Raw genomic sequence first — 18,373 nt, 5'->3', positions numbered from 1 at the left:
AGATTGTAACCTTTATGTGCTTCCTGTTTTAGAACGACTCCCAGTCCAAATTTACGAAATGCATTACTTTCTTAAACTGTGCGTCTATTCCGAATTTTTTACGATCACTTTTTTTTGTTGTTGTTTTCTCTCTAAACTTTTTTATTTGTGTGTGTGTATTTTCGTTTGAAAAAGACGCACATGCGAATAAACAAAAACAAAAAATTTACCCTCTTGTTATAACGACTTTTTAATGAAAAACCATACATAAATACTAGAAGTAGTTCTAAATATTACACTTTACCTTGTTTCAGCAAGCAGTTCACTCAACAGCCTTTAAAATATTGTAGACCAAAACGATGGAAAAATTTACCAGGCTCTATTAGGGAATTACATCAACACCTCTTTTTAGTAACAAATTAAAAGCACAATTACTAGAGAGACAGTCTAAGAACATGTACCCAGACTGGCAGCCACTCGACTAACTCAACTTTATCTTCATGTTTCTACACTTCTAAAGTTACCTTTATTTTAAATCACTGTAATCAAATTGTACTTATGAGCACTTATACACCTTTTTATTTTTACCGCTTTCTGTAATCACTGTGGTCAGACCTTACTTATAAACACTTATTTACGTTCACTTTCTCAGAAGTTTATTAACTGGTACTTTTTCCCTTTCGTTTACGTTTCTGTGAGTGTGCTTTTATACACAAATGTATTTGCTGTCTACTGCACCTTGTGTATCTACGACATAAATTGATTTTGTATAAGGGCTAGCCTACTTTACACACCCACGCTACCTCGTTTGTAGTTTCTATCAAAATTAGTATTATTGCTCTCTACCTCTCTCTTTCTCTTGCATCATATACCACTCTACATCTATTTTTTCTTTATGTTGATTCTTGTCTAAATAACCGTTGTTGTATAATCAAAGTCTAGTACTCTCTCTTGCGTAATAAATATTTTTTTCAGAACCTCAAAACAGAAAAACTTTGGATTGAAAAAGAGACTTATTCACACCCTGGCAAATAAGACCCAACCTTGAAAACTGGATTTTCAAGATCGCTTGCTCCAAGATCCAACCGGGCATCAGGTATGTTCATCTTTTCCTGGCACATACATCATGGTCGATGTATGCATATTCAAACAAACTGGTCATACCATCTGCCTGGACATCAGTGGCGTAGCTGACCATGTTCTACTTCCGCTTACAGCCAACCTGTGTAAAAGATTCTTACCGCGTACACAGGCCACCTGAACGGGACTCTGGTCCTATTGTATGGATGGAGTTCATTTTAGTGGGGTTTTTCTTCTTCCATCCACGTTTCTGCATTCGAGGCCTTGTCACATTTGCCCGTCCAATTTGGGGAAATTATTGTCATTAACTGCTAATATGTTTGCGAACACCTGCGTCAGCACAATTTTTTCGTCCCCCACATTGAAGACAAAAAATAAAATGAATGAATTCCTCACATATAATTACCATTGGGCATGTTATATAAATGACAGAATGTCACTGAATGTTTTATGCTTTACTATTTCGAATAAACGTTTTAGTTTGAGTTTTATCTTACTGTTTGTCTGCAACAAGTGCTGGAAAAGAAGGACAGGTAACCTTCGTGGAAGTCAGGTGAAACAGAGTTTATTGACACAGACACATTTTTCGAAATTTAGAGCTGTCCACTGGACAGAAGTACGAGTCGTTAACGCCAAATAGTAGGCTTGTCCTGGCAACTATGAGGCTATTGAATTGAAATCTGCGAGTAGAACTTTAAACTGAAGGTAAAGGTAAATTAATCTACTGACAGCAATTTGCATTCAAAGCAAACACTCAACATTTTTATATACTACTGTCTTTATATGATTATATCACATAAACCGCTGAAATCCAATGTGAAAAAGCATTATAAGCAAACTTACACATGATCTTTCTGCACAACTTGGTTGCATTAAATCCCATATGAATCCTGTGTAAACAAATAAAATTCGCATGCTAATGGAAATACATGATATGTATTGTGTTTGCAAAAATTCATTTAAAATATGCAATGCGGCAAATGAGGATGATGTCTATTTGCTTGTGGTTTAAAAACGATAAGTTTACAAAAACATACAATACGAAAATGCTATAAATTTCTAAACGCTAAACATGATTTCTAGAAAAAATATACAACTAATACAAGCATCTTGTTTGTTTTAAACTAAAATATTGCAAACAACAGCGAGAAGTAAAATTATTGAAACAAAATGACAAGTATTAAAACAAAAATATAAAACAAAAACATATACTGCTTATCAGGTAAGCAATTATCCACACAGTACAGTAGACGTCGCTTAATAAGTTTATCTTGGTTACAGCCAGTGTTGTAATGACTCCAGTCGACTTTAAATACAAAAACTTGACTCGAGTCATAGTTTAAATTAACATGAGTCACAACTTAAATTGACTCAGCTTGACTCAAGTCACAATTTAAGTTTACTTGACTTGATTCAAGTCAGAAAAAAATGACTTGGCTGCAACACTGGCTATTACTGATTCCAGATTTAGTTAGTTTAACAACAGTCAGATATGTCAAAATAAGCGCCTCTGTTTGTTTACATAAACAATGCACATAAAATAAAAATAAATTTATTCAGCGGAGTTTGGATTTATTAACCAATGGTTTTATAATGAATTTAGAATGGGAAAAATTTGTTGCAGGACAGATGAATTTACAATCTGTTGACTTATTAAGCTTCTACTGTAACTGGATTGAAAAATCAAGTATGTGAGACAATGAAATAATTAATTAATACACACATAAACATATTACAAATGACACTGACAAAGAATTAAAAATATCATACAACATGCATAAAGATTAATCAATTGATGGAAAAGTGTGGAAAATATGTAATGATCACCCACAAAGTATTTCACACAAAAACAATTTTCTACAGCAATTTTCTAACATAGTTTTTAGTATTTTAAAACAAATTAGTTACACTGTTCCACAAAATAAAAATTTGGATGAAATATTTCATGAAATGCACTGAGCAAAATAAAACAAAACTGTAGTGTAAAAAATATAAATTGAAAATAGACGCTTGTATACATTTTTTGGATTAAAAGTCTAATGATGCAAGGATTTTATTACAAAGCCTTAAAAGCTGCATACTAAAGCTTGTGTAAACCGATCTTTCCGGACTTTTTTCTAATCTACTCAAAATATACACCATACACACACGCAACTGCAAACAATGATGAGTTTTTGTATTCAAATGATGAAAATGTGTCAAATTTAGCATTCCAAAGACATCTGCTACTGATTCGTAAGCCTTGATTACTTAGTTCACCAATATGAACCATACATATGATTTTGTACCTTGGAATGTCCAGTTCCTTTACTTTACTTTTTATGTCCTGACCATAAAAAATCACAAATTACGATTTAAGTAGCATTACATTATTCCAAGCATCATATCTAAAAGTATAAACTTGTAGCAAAATTTAGATGAAACTATAAACATTTATGTTGTATATATTACCAGTAGCTAATTTTGTGATCTTTTACAGACTACCAGTACTACCATGTATATAACCATAATTCTATATCACAGTGTTATATCAAAAGAAACAGAATATAGTTTGGCACTCTTAAGATTAACTTTATATTTTTCAACACAAGCTTTTCACAGTACACCTGAAGAAGCAAGCTTATGCTTGCGAAAGCTCGTGTCGAAAAATATAAAGTTAACCTTATTAGTGCCAAACTATATCCTGTTTCTTATTTTAGTTTAAAATTTGGTTAACACGGTTCAGACAACATCAGTGTTATGTCAATAATAAAATATAAATTAACAACTTTATTAGTATATATATAAACATTTTAGGCTTACATCAGAAATTAATTTTGTTAACTTTCTGCATTCGTCTGGTTTGTATGAAACATCGGCCAGGGAACTCGATAAAATATTTTCCAAAATCAAGCCAATCTCTGCCACAGGAAAATGTGTAAATGGTTCAAGTTGATAAGAATTTTCGTATTGATTTGTTTGTTTAAGTATATCATCATCATGGGGGTGATCCATATACGACACAGTACTAACTGACCTGTTACAGAATAGTTACCATAAAATATAGTACCAGTAAGTGTACAATAGATATAGAAAAACTTTTAAACTTCACCTACTTAATTATTCTAACATAAAGTCAAAGAATAAACTGGTAAACTAATTGAATGTAAGTACATGTCCTTGAAAATGCTATACAAAGCATTTCGTACTTTTGTTTTGCAAATACTAATACAATTCAAACATCAAAAACAGTTTCATAGCACTTATCGGTTTGTCTGAAATAGAAATTAAAATTTCTGTTTAAAATGCAAATTATTAAGATATTATTCTTTTATTTTATTTTTGAACCATAAAGCGTGGTGGGAGAAAAATTATGCATGTATGCAAATTGTCAAAAAATGTAACACTGTTAAGAGAATATGACTATTCTTGCCATTTTAGCCTAGGGAGCTAATATAACAAAACATAAGATGGCAATGATTAAATTTTAGCTTAGGCACAGCCACTAAACCCTTTTAAAATTTAGATATTTTAATTTAAATGTAAAATTTAGCTGGATGTACGGGTGGGACAAATCCATTTGTGCTATAGCCAAGATCTGGAGTGGGGAAATTTTCCTCAGTAAACGGCCGCAGTGTTTTAAAAAGTCTGGAAATCAGTTACATCACAAACTCAGTGCCATTTTTATTGTTTGTTTAATAACTTTGTGAAGTAGAAAAAATGAAACAAGCTTTTACTGGCATGCACTACATCGCAGTAGCATCTTATAAATAAATATATACATGCTTATTGCGCCATGTCTAATTACATTAACACTAGAATGACGGAGGGTATCATTTTGAAACCTTTTGAAAAATAAAGTTGTACTAACCCAAAGTCGTTTACTGTAGAACCGCTTTCTTTTGTGACTTTAATCGTAATCCTTTAATAAGCTTAATGCAGGACTGTAACCATTCTTTGTTTGGAGTACAAAAAGTGCCCTAATCTGTGTTGTTTACCTAGAATGATGGAAGGTGTCAAATTGACACCCTATTGTACGATGCACAAACAGGTCCCACCAAAGCTACGAATCTCAAATCCTTTTGTGATATAACAATCTAAAATTCCTCGTCAATGATACATGCATTGTTTCACCATCAAAGATGAATTGTCTCTACATTCTTGCTTCCCACGGTCTCTTTTGCGGCTTACATGAAGCGTAGGCCTACTGCACGTCTTACTGGCGCAAAATCCGCAATTGCAGTGAATTTCTCACGTAGTGTGCATTCGGCTGCAAACGAGGTATAAATGGAATTTGTAGTGAATAGTGCAGTTTTTGTTCACTGCATCTGTAGACGAGGTAGTTTGGCTGACTTGTGCAGGCTGTAGGCTAGCAAATGGCTCGAAAAATAATATCAGTTGAAAAGGTTTTATCTGTTCTACGTCACATACCAAAAGATACATCTGAATGTTGGGATGAAGAACTCCAAGACATAGAGTCCGACGATGAGGAGTTTATTCCGGTTATCGATTCTACAGAAAGTGAAGATGACGACATACAATAACCGCCAGGTACAATTTCATGAAGTCTTTTTGTTGGTAAACCATTTTGTTATTTCTTTGTAAATTTGTAATGACTGTTGGTTGAAATTCTTAATCAAACGACAACGTTTGGGAAACGTACGAGCGCATAGAAGACTGCAGCGTATTCAGGAAGGGAGTGCACAACATTCTGATGAGCATGGAGAGCTATCAGCTACAGCTGTTCTGAACAGCACTGTTTCAACTGAAGAAAACCAGCAAAATGTAGCTCAAATAGGCACCTGCAGTAACGCATTAGTTGCACGTGATGGTACAGAATGGATTCCAGTCGTTCCCAGAACAAACTCAAGAGGCAGATGTTCGCAGCAAAACATCCTAAGAGAATGTCCTGTAGCAACCTCTTATGCTCGAAGAAATGTGAGTAGAAACAGTCCAGCAAGTGCATGGTTTGATGATTGATGATTCTATTTTTGAACACATTCAAAATTGTACTATAACCGAAGCTCACCGACAAACTGGATGTGAAGGTTTTACACTTACCATAGAAGAGTTAGAAGCTTTTATTGGCATTATGTATGTACGTGGAGTGACATGCCGTTGTCCGACCTTTGGAATAAGAATTGGGGTGTTGCATTTTGTAAGCAAGTGCTGTCCAGAGATCGTTTCAAGGAGATCAAGGCGATTTAACAAAAAATCTAGTCGATCAGCAAGACTACAACCTGACAAATTTGCTTTGTTTTCAGCAGTGTGGAATCGATTTATTGAAAAAAGTGTTGCCTGCTATAAACCGGGAGCATTTTTGTCAGTAGATGAGCAGCTTTTTCCTAGACAGACATTTCTGCAAAACTTGGCAGAAGAGCTTGGGATGTTCTCTGTAAAAAGTTCCTCAATGCTTCGCTCTACAGAAGAAGCAGCTGCTAGTGGAGATCAATAACCACCAACACAAAACTGACAAGTCAGAGACCACTGCAAAAAGAACCGCTCTGTTGGCAGATTCCACAAATGTGAAAAATCCCTATGTGGAAAATGCACTGCCAGTATACAACGTGTGTGCCTTGGCTGCAAATGAAGTATACTCGCACATTTTGGCATTATATGTCACTTGTGTAGTGATGTTTGACTTGTTTGTGTTGTTATGTTAAATAAAAATGTAAACAAAACAGATTGCTGGACTCCAAAGTACATGGGTGTCAAAATTACACCCTCCGTCGTTCTAGGTAAATCAAAATTTCAGTCTTTCTAGTGTTAATAGCTCTGTCTTCTATATCTTAAACCTCTACTATACTTTCTCATTCATTAGCAAGCCTCGAACGTAAGCTCGCAAAAAATAAGTAAACATCTTAAATAAACAATATATATAAGCCAAATTAAATACTATCAGACTATTATTACACATAAGATTGTAGGCACTCCATGGAAATTTAGGTGTATAATGTGTGTGTTCAAGGATGGGTAAGGGGATATTCAATAAAACAAGCATTTAATTTTTTGTCAAAAGCTTGGTGGGGAAGGAAAAATTAAGCCGGTTGCTATTAGCATGTGCTAATGAATGAGAATAAGTGACGAGGCCGATAAGGTCTAAAACGTGGACAAAATTAGTAATGGTAATATTTTGCTAATTATAACCAGCACAACCACAAAATCTAAAAATAGAAAAACATAAGTAGAAAAAGTAAATAACAAAAGGTGCTCAGCTAGTGAATTAATTCTTTTATGAACTAACGTTTCACAAACCCATGCGGATGAGATTTGTCAGGACAGATTACAATAAGAGAATAAGAAATATTTTTTAAATCTACAGGTTCAGACTGGCATCTTATCAAACAATTGACCGTAGCGTCAAATACGGAGTTGCCCCTAAAAATGCAGTATAGAGTAGAAATATTTATAGACTTTTATATTTATAAAATCAATATAGACCTCATTCTAATTTATGTGTGAAGGTTACAAAAACTTTTATTTCTGTAAACTTGTGTATTTCTGTATATGTAAGTTATCAAGCCAATTTGTTTTTAATTGGTTTCACGAACCATAGTGTTAGAAGCCCTGCAATAGATGATAGTGCAGCAAATTCTCAATCCAGTTAGCAGGACCCAGTCTCAGATAATGGAAATATATAAAAACGGCCAGCAGTAGTTGTAATAAATTTACTCAATAGCTATGTTTTTAAAACTGTGTGTAAAAATTTCTTTTAAACACAGGTATATGCATGTATAATTAAGTCTGAATTTATTTTAAAGTTTCATGCTGGATGCTTGTTGTTTTTTGACTAGAATTTGGCAATTATAATTTTGCTAGTAGATGGAGAGAAATAAACAGTTACTATTTTGTTGGGAGAGAACACAGCAAATGAAAGTGTACATGGAATTTAGATACTGTAGTCATTAAAGCATAATCGAAATACTGTATATCGATATACAAATATCACATATATACTTACTAAGATTGAATTAAACAAGTAACTTCTAAAAGTCAGCAAGCATTCATTAGTAAAAAACAATGTGAATCATTAAAGTAGATAAAAAAGAAAACAAAAAACTAAGGATTATAACAACATGAGTGCATAGTGCAACATCACGAACGTGCTAGTTGTATTGGTCATTGTATAGCATAGAATTGTGAAAATTAAAAAAAAAACGCTTAAACAAAATATTATGAAGCTTGGTTTTAATTCTTTTTCATAGAAGAAAACCAATGGTTAACCCTTAAATATATATGTGAGTCCCCAGACCCCAGTTATCCGACAATATTTTTGTCTGCTCTGATCTTTTTAATCTTTAGGGCCATTTCCTTGAAACATTTGGTATTCTCTTATCATAATTATTATCTATTTCATTCTGAAACTTGTACAATGTGGTACATACCATACCAAGTGCTTGCTGCTGTAGTGTTACAGTAAACAATTATCAAACTTAAAAATATGCTTAAACAAAATATTACAAAGTTTGGTTTTAATTCGTTTTCGGAAGCAAGTCAATGATGAACGCTTACACACATATATATATGGGTCCCCAGAAACCCGAGACTATTTTTGTCTGCTGATATTTTTATAGTCTTCGGGGCCAGTTCCTTGAAACATTTGGTATTCTCTTATCATAATTGTTACTTATTTCATTTTGAAACTTGTACAATGTCAAACGATATTTTTTCCATAAAAAATGTCTAGGTTTTGCAAAAAAACATATGGTCTCCAACAACCCAGTTGGAAATAGAAGTACTCATATACAGGTAATAGTATTTCCCATTTGTCAAGTTTGTTTGTACTTCATACCACCGGCTGGGATAAGTGTTCAGATGTCAGAACGCAGGAATGAAGTATGCGATCTGCTGAATGCTCCTCTGCATCACACTAGAATGCTGCAGAAGCTGAGAAACCCCAGTTGTGTGTAATTGTGCATCAGAGATCCAAACCGTCTAACACCGAGTGTTACCATAAATGATGATGTCGGTTATAAAGTTGTGGAGGTATAAGGTGTTATTGCATCATTCTGTAGTCTTTACGCTAGGTGTTCTGGGTCCCGGTTTTTGCATTGCTGGCACAAGCCAGTCTGTGTAATGTCTGTGGTGCTGATACAAATGGGTGAGATGATCACAGTCTCTGTATGGTTGCCGATCTACTGACAAAGTTATGGAGCAGGTGGTTTTAGGGGGTACTTTTTTAGGGGTACCCATTTTTACAAAGCCAGGATGCCCAGCGGCATCCCAGTAAAACAGTTAAGGGTATCCACTTAAAGCCCTTGCTTAACACAGAAGAAGAATTAAGTTGCTTGAAATCTAGTACAAGTAAGTAATTGGGAAGATATGGTACTGCACTGTTTGATCAGCATGTTTGAAAATGTATACATTAACCGTAAAATAATGTACATCGCCAGTAGAAAGAACCTACTCTTTAACCAAATAAAATATTTTAAGACATAATATTTAGTATACTCATAAAACCAAACTTACGCAGCATATCCCTTGTGCCTTCTGGACTGGTGTTCAGTTCCATTACTCAGAGCAGATGAAACACTACCAGTTCGTTTCTTTAACAACCGTGCTGCTTTTGCTTGAGCTAAATCGTGAGTTCTAATATCCGTCATTATTGTGCGAATGAAATGTGAAGTGTTTCAAGAATTCCACAGAATTTGAAGGATTCAAGAAATTTGAGGCAAGGAATGTCCACACAAATAGAAACTTCTTACATTAATATATATGTGCACCCTGCAGGGGCACAAAAGTAAAATTAATATTTCAAATACTGTTTGTCGTACTATAGCCCATTTCCAGTAGTGGAAATACCCAGTCCTGAATTTGCCTTGCCCTCTCGCTGGCTTGGACAGAGTTTCTCTACATAACTACCAGTAGTGCATGCAATTGTTAACTTGCACATATTTATTCATGGTTACCACTGATGTTGAGACGCTTTTTCAATAGTTGTTTCAGTACAAGATTTTTTCTCTCCGCAATCCCTTCCTTTGCTTACATTTTTTGTTTCTTTCTTTCTGATCACACACCATGCATTTCTTTGTTTTCACTGGCGGCAGACGTTTTGTTCTAATGCCAAGCAGTATTTCTGGACCTAAATACTGTAAAAACAATGGACTTATACTAAGATTATGTTATTTAGACCAGACGTCGGGTACCTCAACAATTTGACATATAAGAAAAAACTTTTAAAAATACGACACCATACTTATCTTTATATCGGCACTTTATCATGCGACATTTGTAGTGATACACCAATTTACAAATTGTGCATATTATTAAGAAAGTTGTACTGCCTTTGGTTAGTCATCTCATTCAAACATTTAATTCTTAAAACGTAAATAGTTTGCTGAATTTCAAACAATAGACAGATGTGGTTTTGGGAAGTGCTTTTCAAGTGTTTGTAGTATACTTATAGTGCTACGAGTTTAAACGTGTTCTTGTTGACAATATCTCTGGCATGTAAAAGTGTTGTCAGATTGTTAGTGGTTACAAAGGAGATATTTTGTGACACATCGACAAGTGACGTTTAACGGGTGGTCTACTCTGATTGGCTAAAGCATAGGGCTATGAAAAAGGAAAGAGTTTTGGCTTAATTCTCATTGTAAAATGTCTCTTTTAAAAAGTTTGGCTTATGAGAGCTCTCTCTAAAAATTATGTTTTAGAAATGGTACATGCATAATTTATTATGGTGTAATTAAAGACAATTACATTTTGGAATATAAGAATTTGGACTTTATGAATGTTGTGCTGACTTAAAGAAAGAATAAGAGATAGCATAAGCAAAGGAGTCAAAAATTAAATAGATAAAAGGAGTTCAAAAGTAACATTTAAAGCCTTTGGCTTTATGTCATCCAAAAATATTAATATGGTCCAGCTACAATCATATGGTTTTTCTTTCAATGTTGAGTTTTTTAACAATAGCACGTCCCAAATTTTCTACACGTCTAGTCGAGATAAAGTAGCATTGGCATAGGTCCATTGTTTTACAATACAGCATGTATATGTATAAAGGTACCACATGGCGTTAAAGCGAAACGTTTGCCGTCAGTGAAAACAAAGATATGCAGTCAGAGCTTGTTAATCCGGACCACTTTGTTTCGTAATAAAATGTCGGTTTAGCGGGGTATCCGGATTATTGGAAAGCGAAAAATCAATCAATCTTGCAAATGTTGCACTGTGTTCAAAAATAAGCATGCACCTTACTCCAATTCAAAGTATGCTTATTCGTAGGACTTTAAAGAGTGAAACTGCAACATTGTGAAACTTCATTGCAATACATATTGCTATCATTGTTTACATTTCACTGCTTTTCATTAGACTGTGTTTTCAATGCTTGCCTGTTCAAATTAGTATCACTAACAATCATCCGGTCATAGTGCCATCGATTGGTTGGTTTCTAGTGTCAGTAATATCGGCTACCTAAAGTTCTATGGGGAAAGTAACAGTACATTATGGGGTTTTCATTGTTTTGCTTTGCAAAACAAAATTTATTTAAATTTACAAAACATTTAGTCTGAGAAAAGAGAATACATGGCCAATGGCAATGCAATTTTTGATATATTTTGCATTTAGCTAATTTGCTATGTTGTTTGGCTATTTATTTTGAGATAGTAAAGTTCTCTTTTCAGCTGGACTTTCTAGCCTACTAGGAAAGCTTATTGGTAAGGTGGATCAGCCTAAATAATTTTGGGTCTAGGACCACAAATGTCAGATTGGATTCAAAAATTAGGCAATAGGCCTGGTCACTAAGTACCCCTGACTGGATGAATTTTTGATGATAAATCGTGCATGCAAATTTTAACCTTAATTGTTCATTTTATAAATTAATATTCAATTGACCAGCTTTTCTTTGTTGGTTTATTAAAATTCGGCGTGAAGAGTAAACAATTTTGGGTCAACGTTGCTTACTCTCATGCGTGCAGATACTTTAAACTGTAGGCTAACTAAGTAGGTCTATAGTCTGTGATATTTTGCGTGGCAATTTTAACTAAATTGATGAGCCGGTGTGTAAGCTGACAAGCTGTTTTGCACCAAAAAACTTTGGTGGGCACGTTGCATACTGTGCAGTCTATCATATACAGACTTACATACAAACTTTCCAGAATGGCGGGATCAAGACCATGTTAGCGCATAGCCTACCGGCTACCATATGTTTGCAATGCAAGTACCGTACAGCGTAGGGCAAAAGGATAGAAGCCATAGATTACGTTACAAAACCTAATTACTTAACAACTGTGGTTCTGAACTCAAAAAACGTAACCTACAGGTAGCCTTGCCCAAAATTATCTGTCTTATTAGGCCTACTATCATATACTGTTCGATTGAAATAAAGTAATGAACAAAAAATGTTTGGCTAGGTTAGTTTCCATGGAAACACCGTCACAGCCGACTGCATCAAACCAGAGAGTTTTTAAGACTTTTATACCTTACCCTTTGATCAAACTTTTGAAATAACGGTTTGTGGATACATTTATCGGGTTGAAGAAACGAATAAAGGACATTCATGTCATTGTATGACAGATTACTAAGTGGGATATTGATAGCTTAGCGCCTTAGCCTACCGCCCTACCTTGTAACCCAGCGTTCCCTCTGTGACCGTGTTGTGAAATATTCTGTCATGATGACGTAAAAAGCGTGACATGACTCCACAGAATGCTTCGTTCAGAAATACCTGGTGACCGAACACTAGATCCAGAGAAGTTTTAGCCGAACGCGCGCGGGACAATTGTTAGCTATAATTTATAAATAAGTGAAGTAGCTAAAGTAGATGACGTTTACAGTTTACTGGGTAGGCCTATGTACTCTGGTATGAGATGAGAGGCTAACACCAGTTTTTTACAGTAAGTATACGACAAATTTACATAATTAAGCAACATTAATCCTACAAAATAAATAACCACAGTAAATGACGACATGTGTTAACGACAAACATATGACATACATAGACAAAAAAATGTTAACGACATTTAATAGCTGGAATAAGATTGCAAAGTACGACCATTTTAGACAAAATATTGGTTGTGTGTGGATTCAAAGGGTGTGCAATTAAATCGTAAAATTATTGCTGATGAGTTTAAAATAAGATAATGAACTTATAATCAGCCATACATTGCAAGCTTGCCAATACTACTTTACAGGAGTGATATACTGGTACGTTACCCATCTAAGCTAGTTTGTTTCATCTCCTTGACAGCTTGCTGCCATGATTCTAATTGCTCTAAGTAAAAGTTCAAATTTTTTTCCCTTTTGTAGTGGTAGAATGAAACATAATTGACAGATAGGGAGACGGGATATTTCACGACAGCGCCAAGCGCAACACTTTGAACATTTTCCTTTATATTTTCGTTTTTCTCCTTGATTTACATTCTTTGGTTGATTACTAATTAATTAATTATCTTTATATATCTTTGCGTTTTCAGCAGGCTACCTTACTTTACAAATATGATTATCAGTTTAGTTTATTTTTGCAAATATAGTTTTAAAAGTTTTTTTTATTTGTTGGCCAATAAGCCCAATATGTTTCTGTGAAGAAATAGTTTTGCAACCCGAGAAGAACACGTGACCTTATCAGGAGTCAGTGGAAGCCTCATATTGTGTACTGACATCCTGTTCGGCCAGATCTCTAAGAAACCTAGCTGAGTAAATTTTTATTTCACAGATCGAAAATTTTTTAGGCTGAGCAAAAAAATTGTCACTATGGAAATGTTAATTTACGTACTGATTTTATATGCGAGTCAGTTAAGCGGTTTTGTAATGAAATGCCAGTATAGGCTACAATGAGATTAAATAAATTACATAGAGATTTGCAACTGCGCCAAATTTCCACGTCAAAATAAAGTAAAACCGACGGATGAAATAAACGTGTTTTACCCCGTGGTTATCTGGTAAATGTTCTTTTGTCTTCGTTTCCCGCAAACTTCGCACAACAACCTTGCAGGAGCGTATTTAGAATTGTGTGGAGGGGGTAAAAGTTTTAAAGCTAGCTAGGTCTAACATCTACGCGTCTATCCACCCCATCGAAAATTTGTTTTGCATCAAAAACTGTATTATAACGCCTTGAAAAGAAACATATTCTCATATATAAACGTACAATAGCTGTATAGCGTACACTTTTGAAACTACATTTACGACAATTTTTGGAAGGCCGCAAACAGCGATTTTGCTTGAAAATAATGTCGCATGTGTAACCTAGGTCCTAAATTTCTACAACAATGCGATTCAAGTTATTTTAAAACTTTTTCGAATCAATAGAACAACGTTTTGGTTAAAGTCTTGAAGAATTTTTAATGACAGCTTAAGTCTTAGGTTTTGTGGTTTAATTTGGGCTGGTTCTGGAGCTATAGCTTATGTTATTTGGATGACTAATGGTTTATTTTCCTAACAAATGCGTCAATATGTTCCGGCTTCTAAGCAAATAGATTGTATCGTTCAAACTCACATCTCCAACAACATGACGATTGAAGAATCATTTTTGCTGTTCTAGAATTGGTTATCAATCTCCACAATTTAGCATCAATAGTAGCATGCCTTGTATTAGCCTATAGAGATGTGGCAATTTGAAAAATATTTGGGTTCGTTGGAAAACCAAGAACAGGTTTTAATATTTGCGCAAATCCGAATCTGCTGACTTTCACTGGCAGAATAACTGATGACAAGCAAACGAACCATACATAACTTGTCACGTTGTTGCTGAATAAAAGAAATTTCTTTTTTGCTCATACAAAATCACTCAAAATTTTCTCAGCTATTCCACTATGCCTGTATAATCGATCGATAAGATCGATTTAGGATTAGATATATAATATCATAAATGAAAACAATCTTTCGGGAAGAACAAGTCTTTTTGTGACACTTGCACACGAAAAGCATTTAGGAACTTCTGGTGTTATAAATTGCATGACAATTGATCGTTAAACTTTGAGCATATAGCAGAATAACAGCAGATCAATTAGTACTGTAATACATTGATATACCGAACGATTTCAATAAAGGAGCCCCCTGACTCAATTTTAGCCATGGGCCCCGCCCAGGCTTAATCCTGATTATAGCTGATAAGTAATGGTACACAAGTAAATGCGGTAGACGAAATATATGCGGTAAATAACAACGAGTTTACATCCCGAAATAGATTTTAAAAGGGTTCTTGTTTTCGTATTTGAAATTTTTGCAAGGATTACTGAAATGTGCGACAACTAAATTTCACTGCGCTAACGTCAGCTGGAACATGCACCTAAGAGGGAACACTGCCGTAACCATTTGATGAAAGTTAGACATGTGGACGGCACCAAGGCAAATCCATTTTATCATGAGTCTTTTATTATACTTATATGATATAATGTAACCAAATGCCTCTATATCAATAGACCATTTTCGAGTGTATGAGTGGCAAGGTTTGTTCGATCACCTACGGACGATTCAACCAACGGACGATTCAACCCAGGACCATTCAACCTAGGACGATTCAACCTACGAGCGATTCAACCCAAGGACGATTAAACCCAGGACAATTAAACCTAGGACTATTCAACCTGCCGACGATTCAACCCGCAGGCGATTCAACCCACGGACCTTTTAATCCACGGACGATTCAACCCGTTTACAAAAAAAGTTTACGCAGTTCGTTATCAGGTGCGGATCCCGCTTTAACCACTATACCAATACACATCTTGTGTTAAAATGAAAACAAGTTTATGTATCGTGTTCTAATGAGTAAGGCCTGCTTAGCGAAAAATAAATAAAACCTACACGTCGATTAAAAGTCAAACCTTAGAAACAACTGTTTGTTGATAAGAATGACGACTGCCCGCAAAAAAGTTTGAAGCAGGAGATCAAACATTTTGAGAATAATATAAGTTGCCTGTCTTCAATCAATTATTATTTTGAAAATAAACGAATAAACTTTCCTATAGCAGAGAGAGGCATTCTGTGGGTTATAATTCTGCTTATTTCGTTTTGGTTAGTTTGTACAAGCTAAGTTATGCTTTACTATGATTTACTATGTAACTTCGGCAAAATCTTTTAAAGAAAGTGGTTTAAATTTGGAAAAAATTGCCTGAAAACAACTATAAAAACTGGCAGGTAATATTTGTAGCAATAAAGGCAAAACGAGGGCTGTTTATAACTGAAGGATCACAAAAACACTGGATACGACTGTTATTGCAATTACGATTGCTAAGGTAATCGTTTTTTTATGAATTGTAGGCCTATTTTATTTTAATATATACTGGGTTAACACGGTTCAGCCACCATCATATATTTACGAAATAATTAAGCGTAACAATATATCGTTAATATGATCTGCAATCGCTTTATTAGGAAACATCGATATTCAAAACAACATTTACTACAAAAATAAACATTTAAAACTAAATTGATACGAGCATAACAGTAAAGATCAGGAAGTCCCCTACATAATCGTAAACAAAAAGATTGTTCTCAAAGGTAAATTTTCCTTATGGGGGTTCTTCACATAAAAGTGACATAAAGACCTCCGCCCATGAGTACTTTGTTACGCCCCTGTCTTCACATACCCCTGCCTAAAGCGTTTAGAATTCCTTGACGTGATGCGAACTTGACTTGTCGTCCACGAAAGAAAGATTCTTTGGCGTAAAAGCGAATTTGAAGCTGCAAGGGATCATGGAATACTCCACATCTAAAAGAGGAGGCACTGTTCTGCTCTATAAAGGGCATGACTATTTACAAAAACGGATGACACCAGACGGTGTACGTTATTGGAGATGCCGACAATGCTTTAGCAATAAATGTTCATCCACTTTGATGACCTCCTACGATGACATTGTAAAAGGACCTGGAACCCACTTCCACGTCGGAGATTGTATTCTGGTCACTGCTAACGCAACTGTAGTCAAAATGCGCGATAGGGCTTATAGTTGTAGAGAAACAACAAGGATTATTTTTGGAATGCCTCTCGTATTAAATGTCGACGAAAATGTACTTCCAAGGATGCCCAGACGTTCTACTTTAGAAAGAAATATTAGAAGAAGACGCCAAAATGGTACTGCAGCACCCCCTGTACCAGGAGGGATTAACTTTCAAATTCCACCAGAGTACCTAGATATAGTGCTATATGATTCGATGGAAGGAGACAGGCAACGGATCATTTCCTTGGGCTGCGTGGAACTTCTTCGTTACCGGAACCAAGGCCTCTTTCTCGCAGACAGAAATTTCTACGTCGTTCCTGGCATCTTCTTCCAGTTGTACGCAATTCACTGCAAGGTTGGACACAGTTAACCACCTATAGTTTACTTTCTCTTGCCCAACAAGTCTCAAGAAACGTATAGGCCTACAAAGATGTTACAAGCCCTCAGGATTATACGTCCAATGGCACAGCCGGATAAAATTGGGATTTTGGAATTTTGGATTTTGAAATCGCTGCTATAAATGCATTTAGGACTGAATATCCTACAGCAACCCGTTTCCAGTTGCTATTTTCATTTGGCTCAGTCCGTTTCAAAAAAAGTAAACGAGCTCGGTGTGAAAACCAGGTATGAAATCGAAGGCAACTTCCAAATGTTAGTGAAGTCGCTGTCTGCATTGTCTTTTGTTGCAGTCGCTCGCCTGGAGAGTATTTTTGAACAACTTGCCAGCACATTTTCCGACGAGGTTGCTTGCAACGATCATTTAGTTTACTTTGAAAGCAATTATATCCGTGGTCTAAGAACAGGGCGCCAGCCCAGCATCGACAGGTTAGATTACCCTCTTCGTTAAGGAATCAATACGGCGACGCGGTACTTTGCGAATCTAAAACAATGAATTGCACAGAAGGGTTTCATAATGCCCTAAAATCAGTATTTCTATGTTTTCATCCGAACATTTGGACATTTCTGGACGGTATAAATAAAACGCGATATCGCGATACAACGACTCGGTGCTCAAAACGCAGCACTTGTTAATTTGGGTGGTCGGACGATTCAACCCACGGACGATTCAACCCCGGACGATTCAACCTAGGACGATTCAATCCGCGGACGATTTAACCCACGTATGATTCAACCCGCGGACGATTCAACCTACGGGCGATTAGGATGACCAAAGAGATTTGTTTGAAAGTAGAGCTGTGTTTGCAAGCGTACTACAGTTACTAATCCTCGTTCCATCTATATCAGATATCGATAGTTGTACTCACGAAGTGCTAAGCACAATTAGCCATGATCATGTCATCATACATGTTCGAAATTCTGAACACCAAGCATTATAAAGCCAACCTGTTTTTTTGTCATATGACATAAATCTACCTTAAAAATGGGGGCCTTATTCCACTGATTACGTACATAAATTATCTAAACCTGTGATTATAACAAAAAAGAAGTGCAACAAGAACAAG

At 35.4% G+C, this 18,373-nt stretch overlaps 1 protein-coding gene across 1 annotated transcript; it reads right to left on the bottom strand.

Annotated features, from left to right (window-relative positions):
• Positions 1–1,799: 1,799 nt before the first annotated feature.
• Positions 1,800–10,121, bottom strand: LOC143460589 (dynein light chain Tctex-type 5-B-like). Its single transcript, XM_076958169.1, has 4 exons — positions 9,948–10,121; positions 9,508–9,762; positions 3,862–4,075; positions 1,800–3,385 (listed from the first exon to the last, which is right to left on the bottom strand). Exons 2-4 carry the CDS (start codon positions 9,639–9,641, stop codon positions 3,182–3,184), a joined length of 552 nt encoding a protein of 183 aa, XP_076814284.1. The 5' UTR covers positions 9,642–9,762; positions 9,948–10,121; the 3' UTR covers positions 1,800–3,181.
• Positions 10,122–18,373: the final 8,252 nt, after the last annotated feature.

This window comes from Clavelina lepadiformis, chromosome 5, assembly GCF_947623445.1.
Source record: "Clavelina lepadiformis chromosome 5, kaClaLepa1.1, whole genome shotgun sequence".
NCBI classification, from domain to species: domain Eukaryota; kingdom Metazoa; phylum Chordata; class Ascidiacea; order Aplousobranchia; family Clavelinidae; genus Clavelina; species Clavelina lepadiformis.
This window is presented reverse-complemented; position numbering and strand designations above follow the sequence as displayed.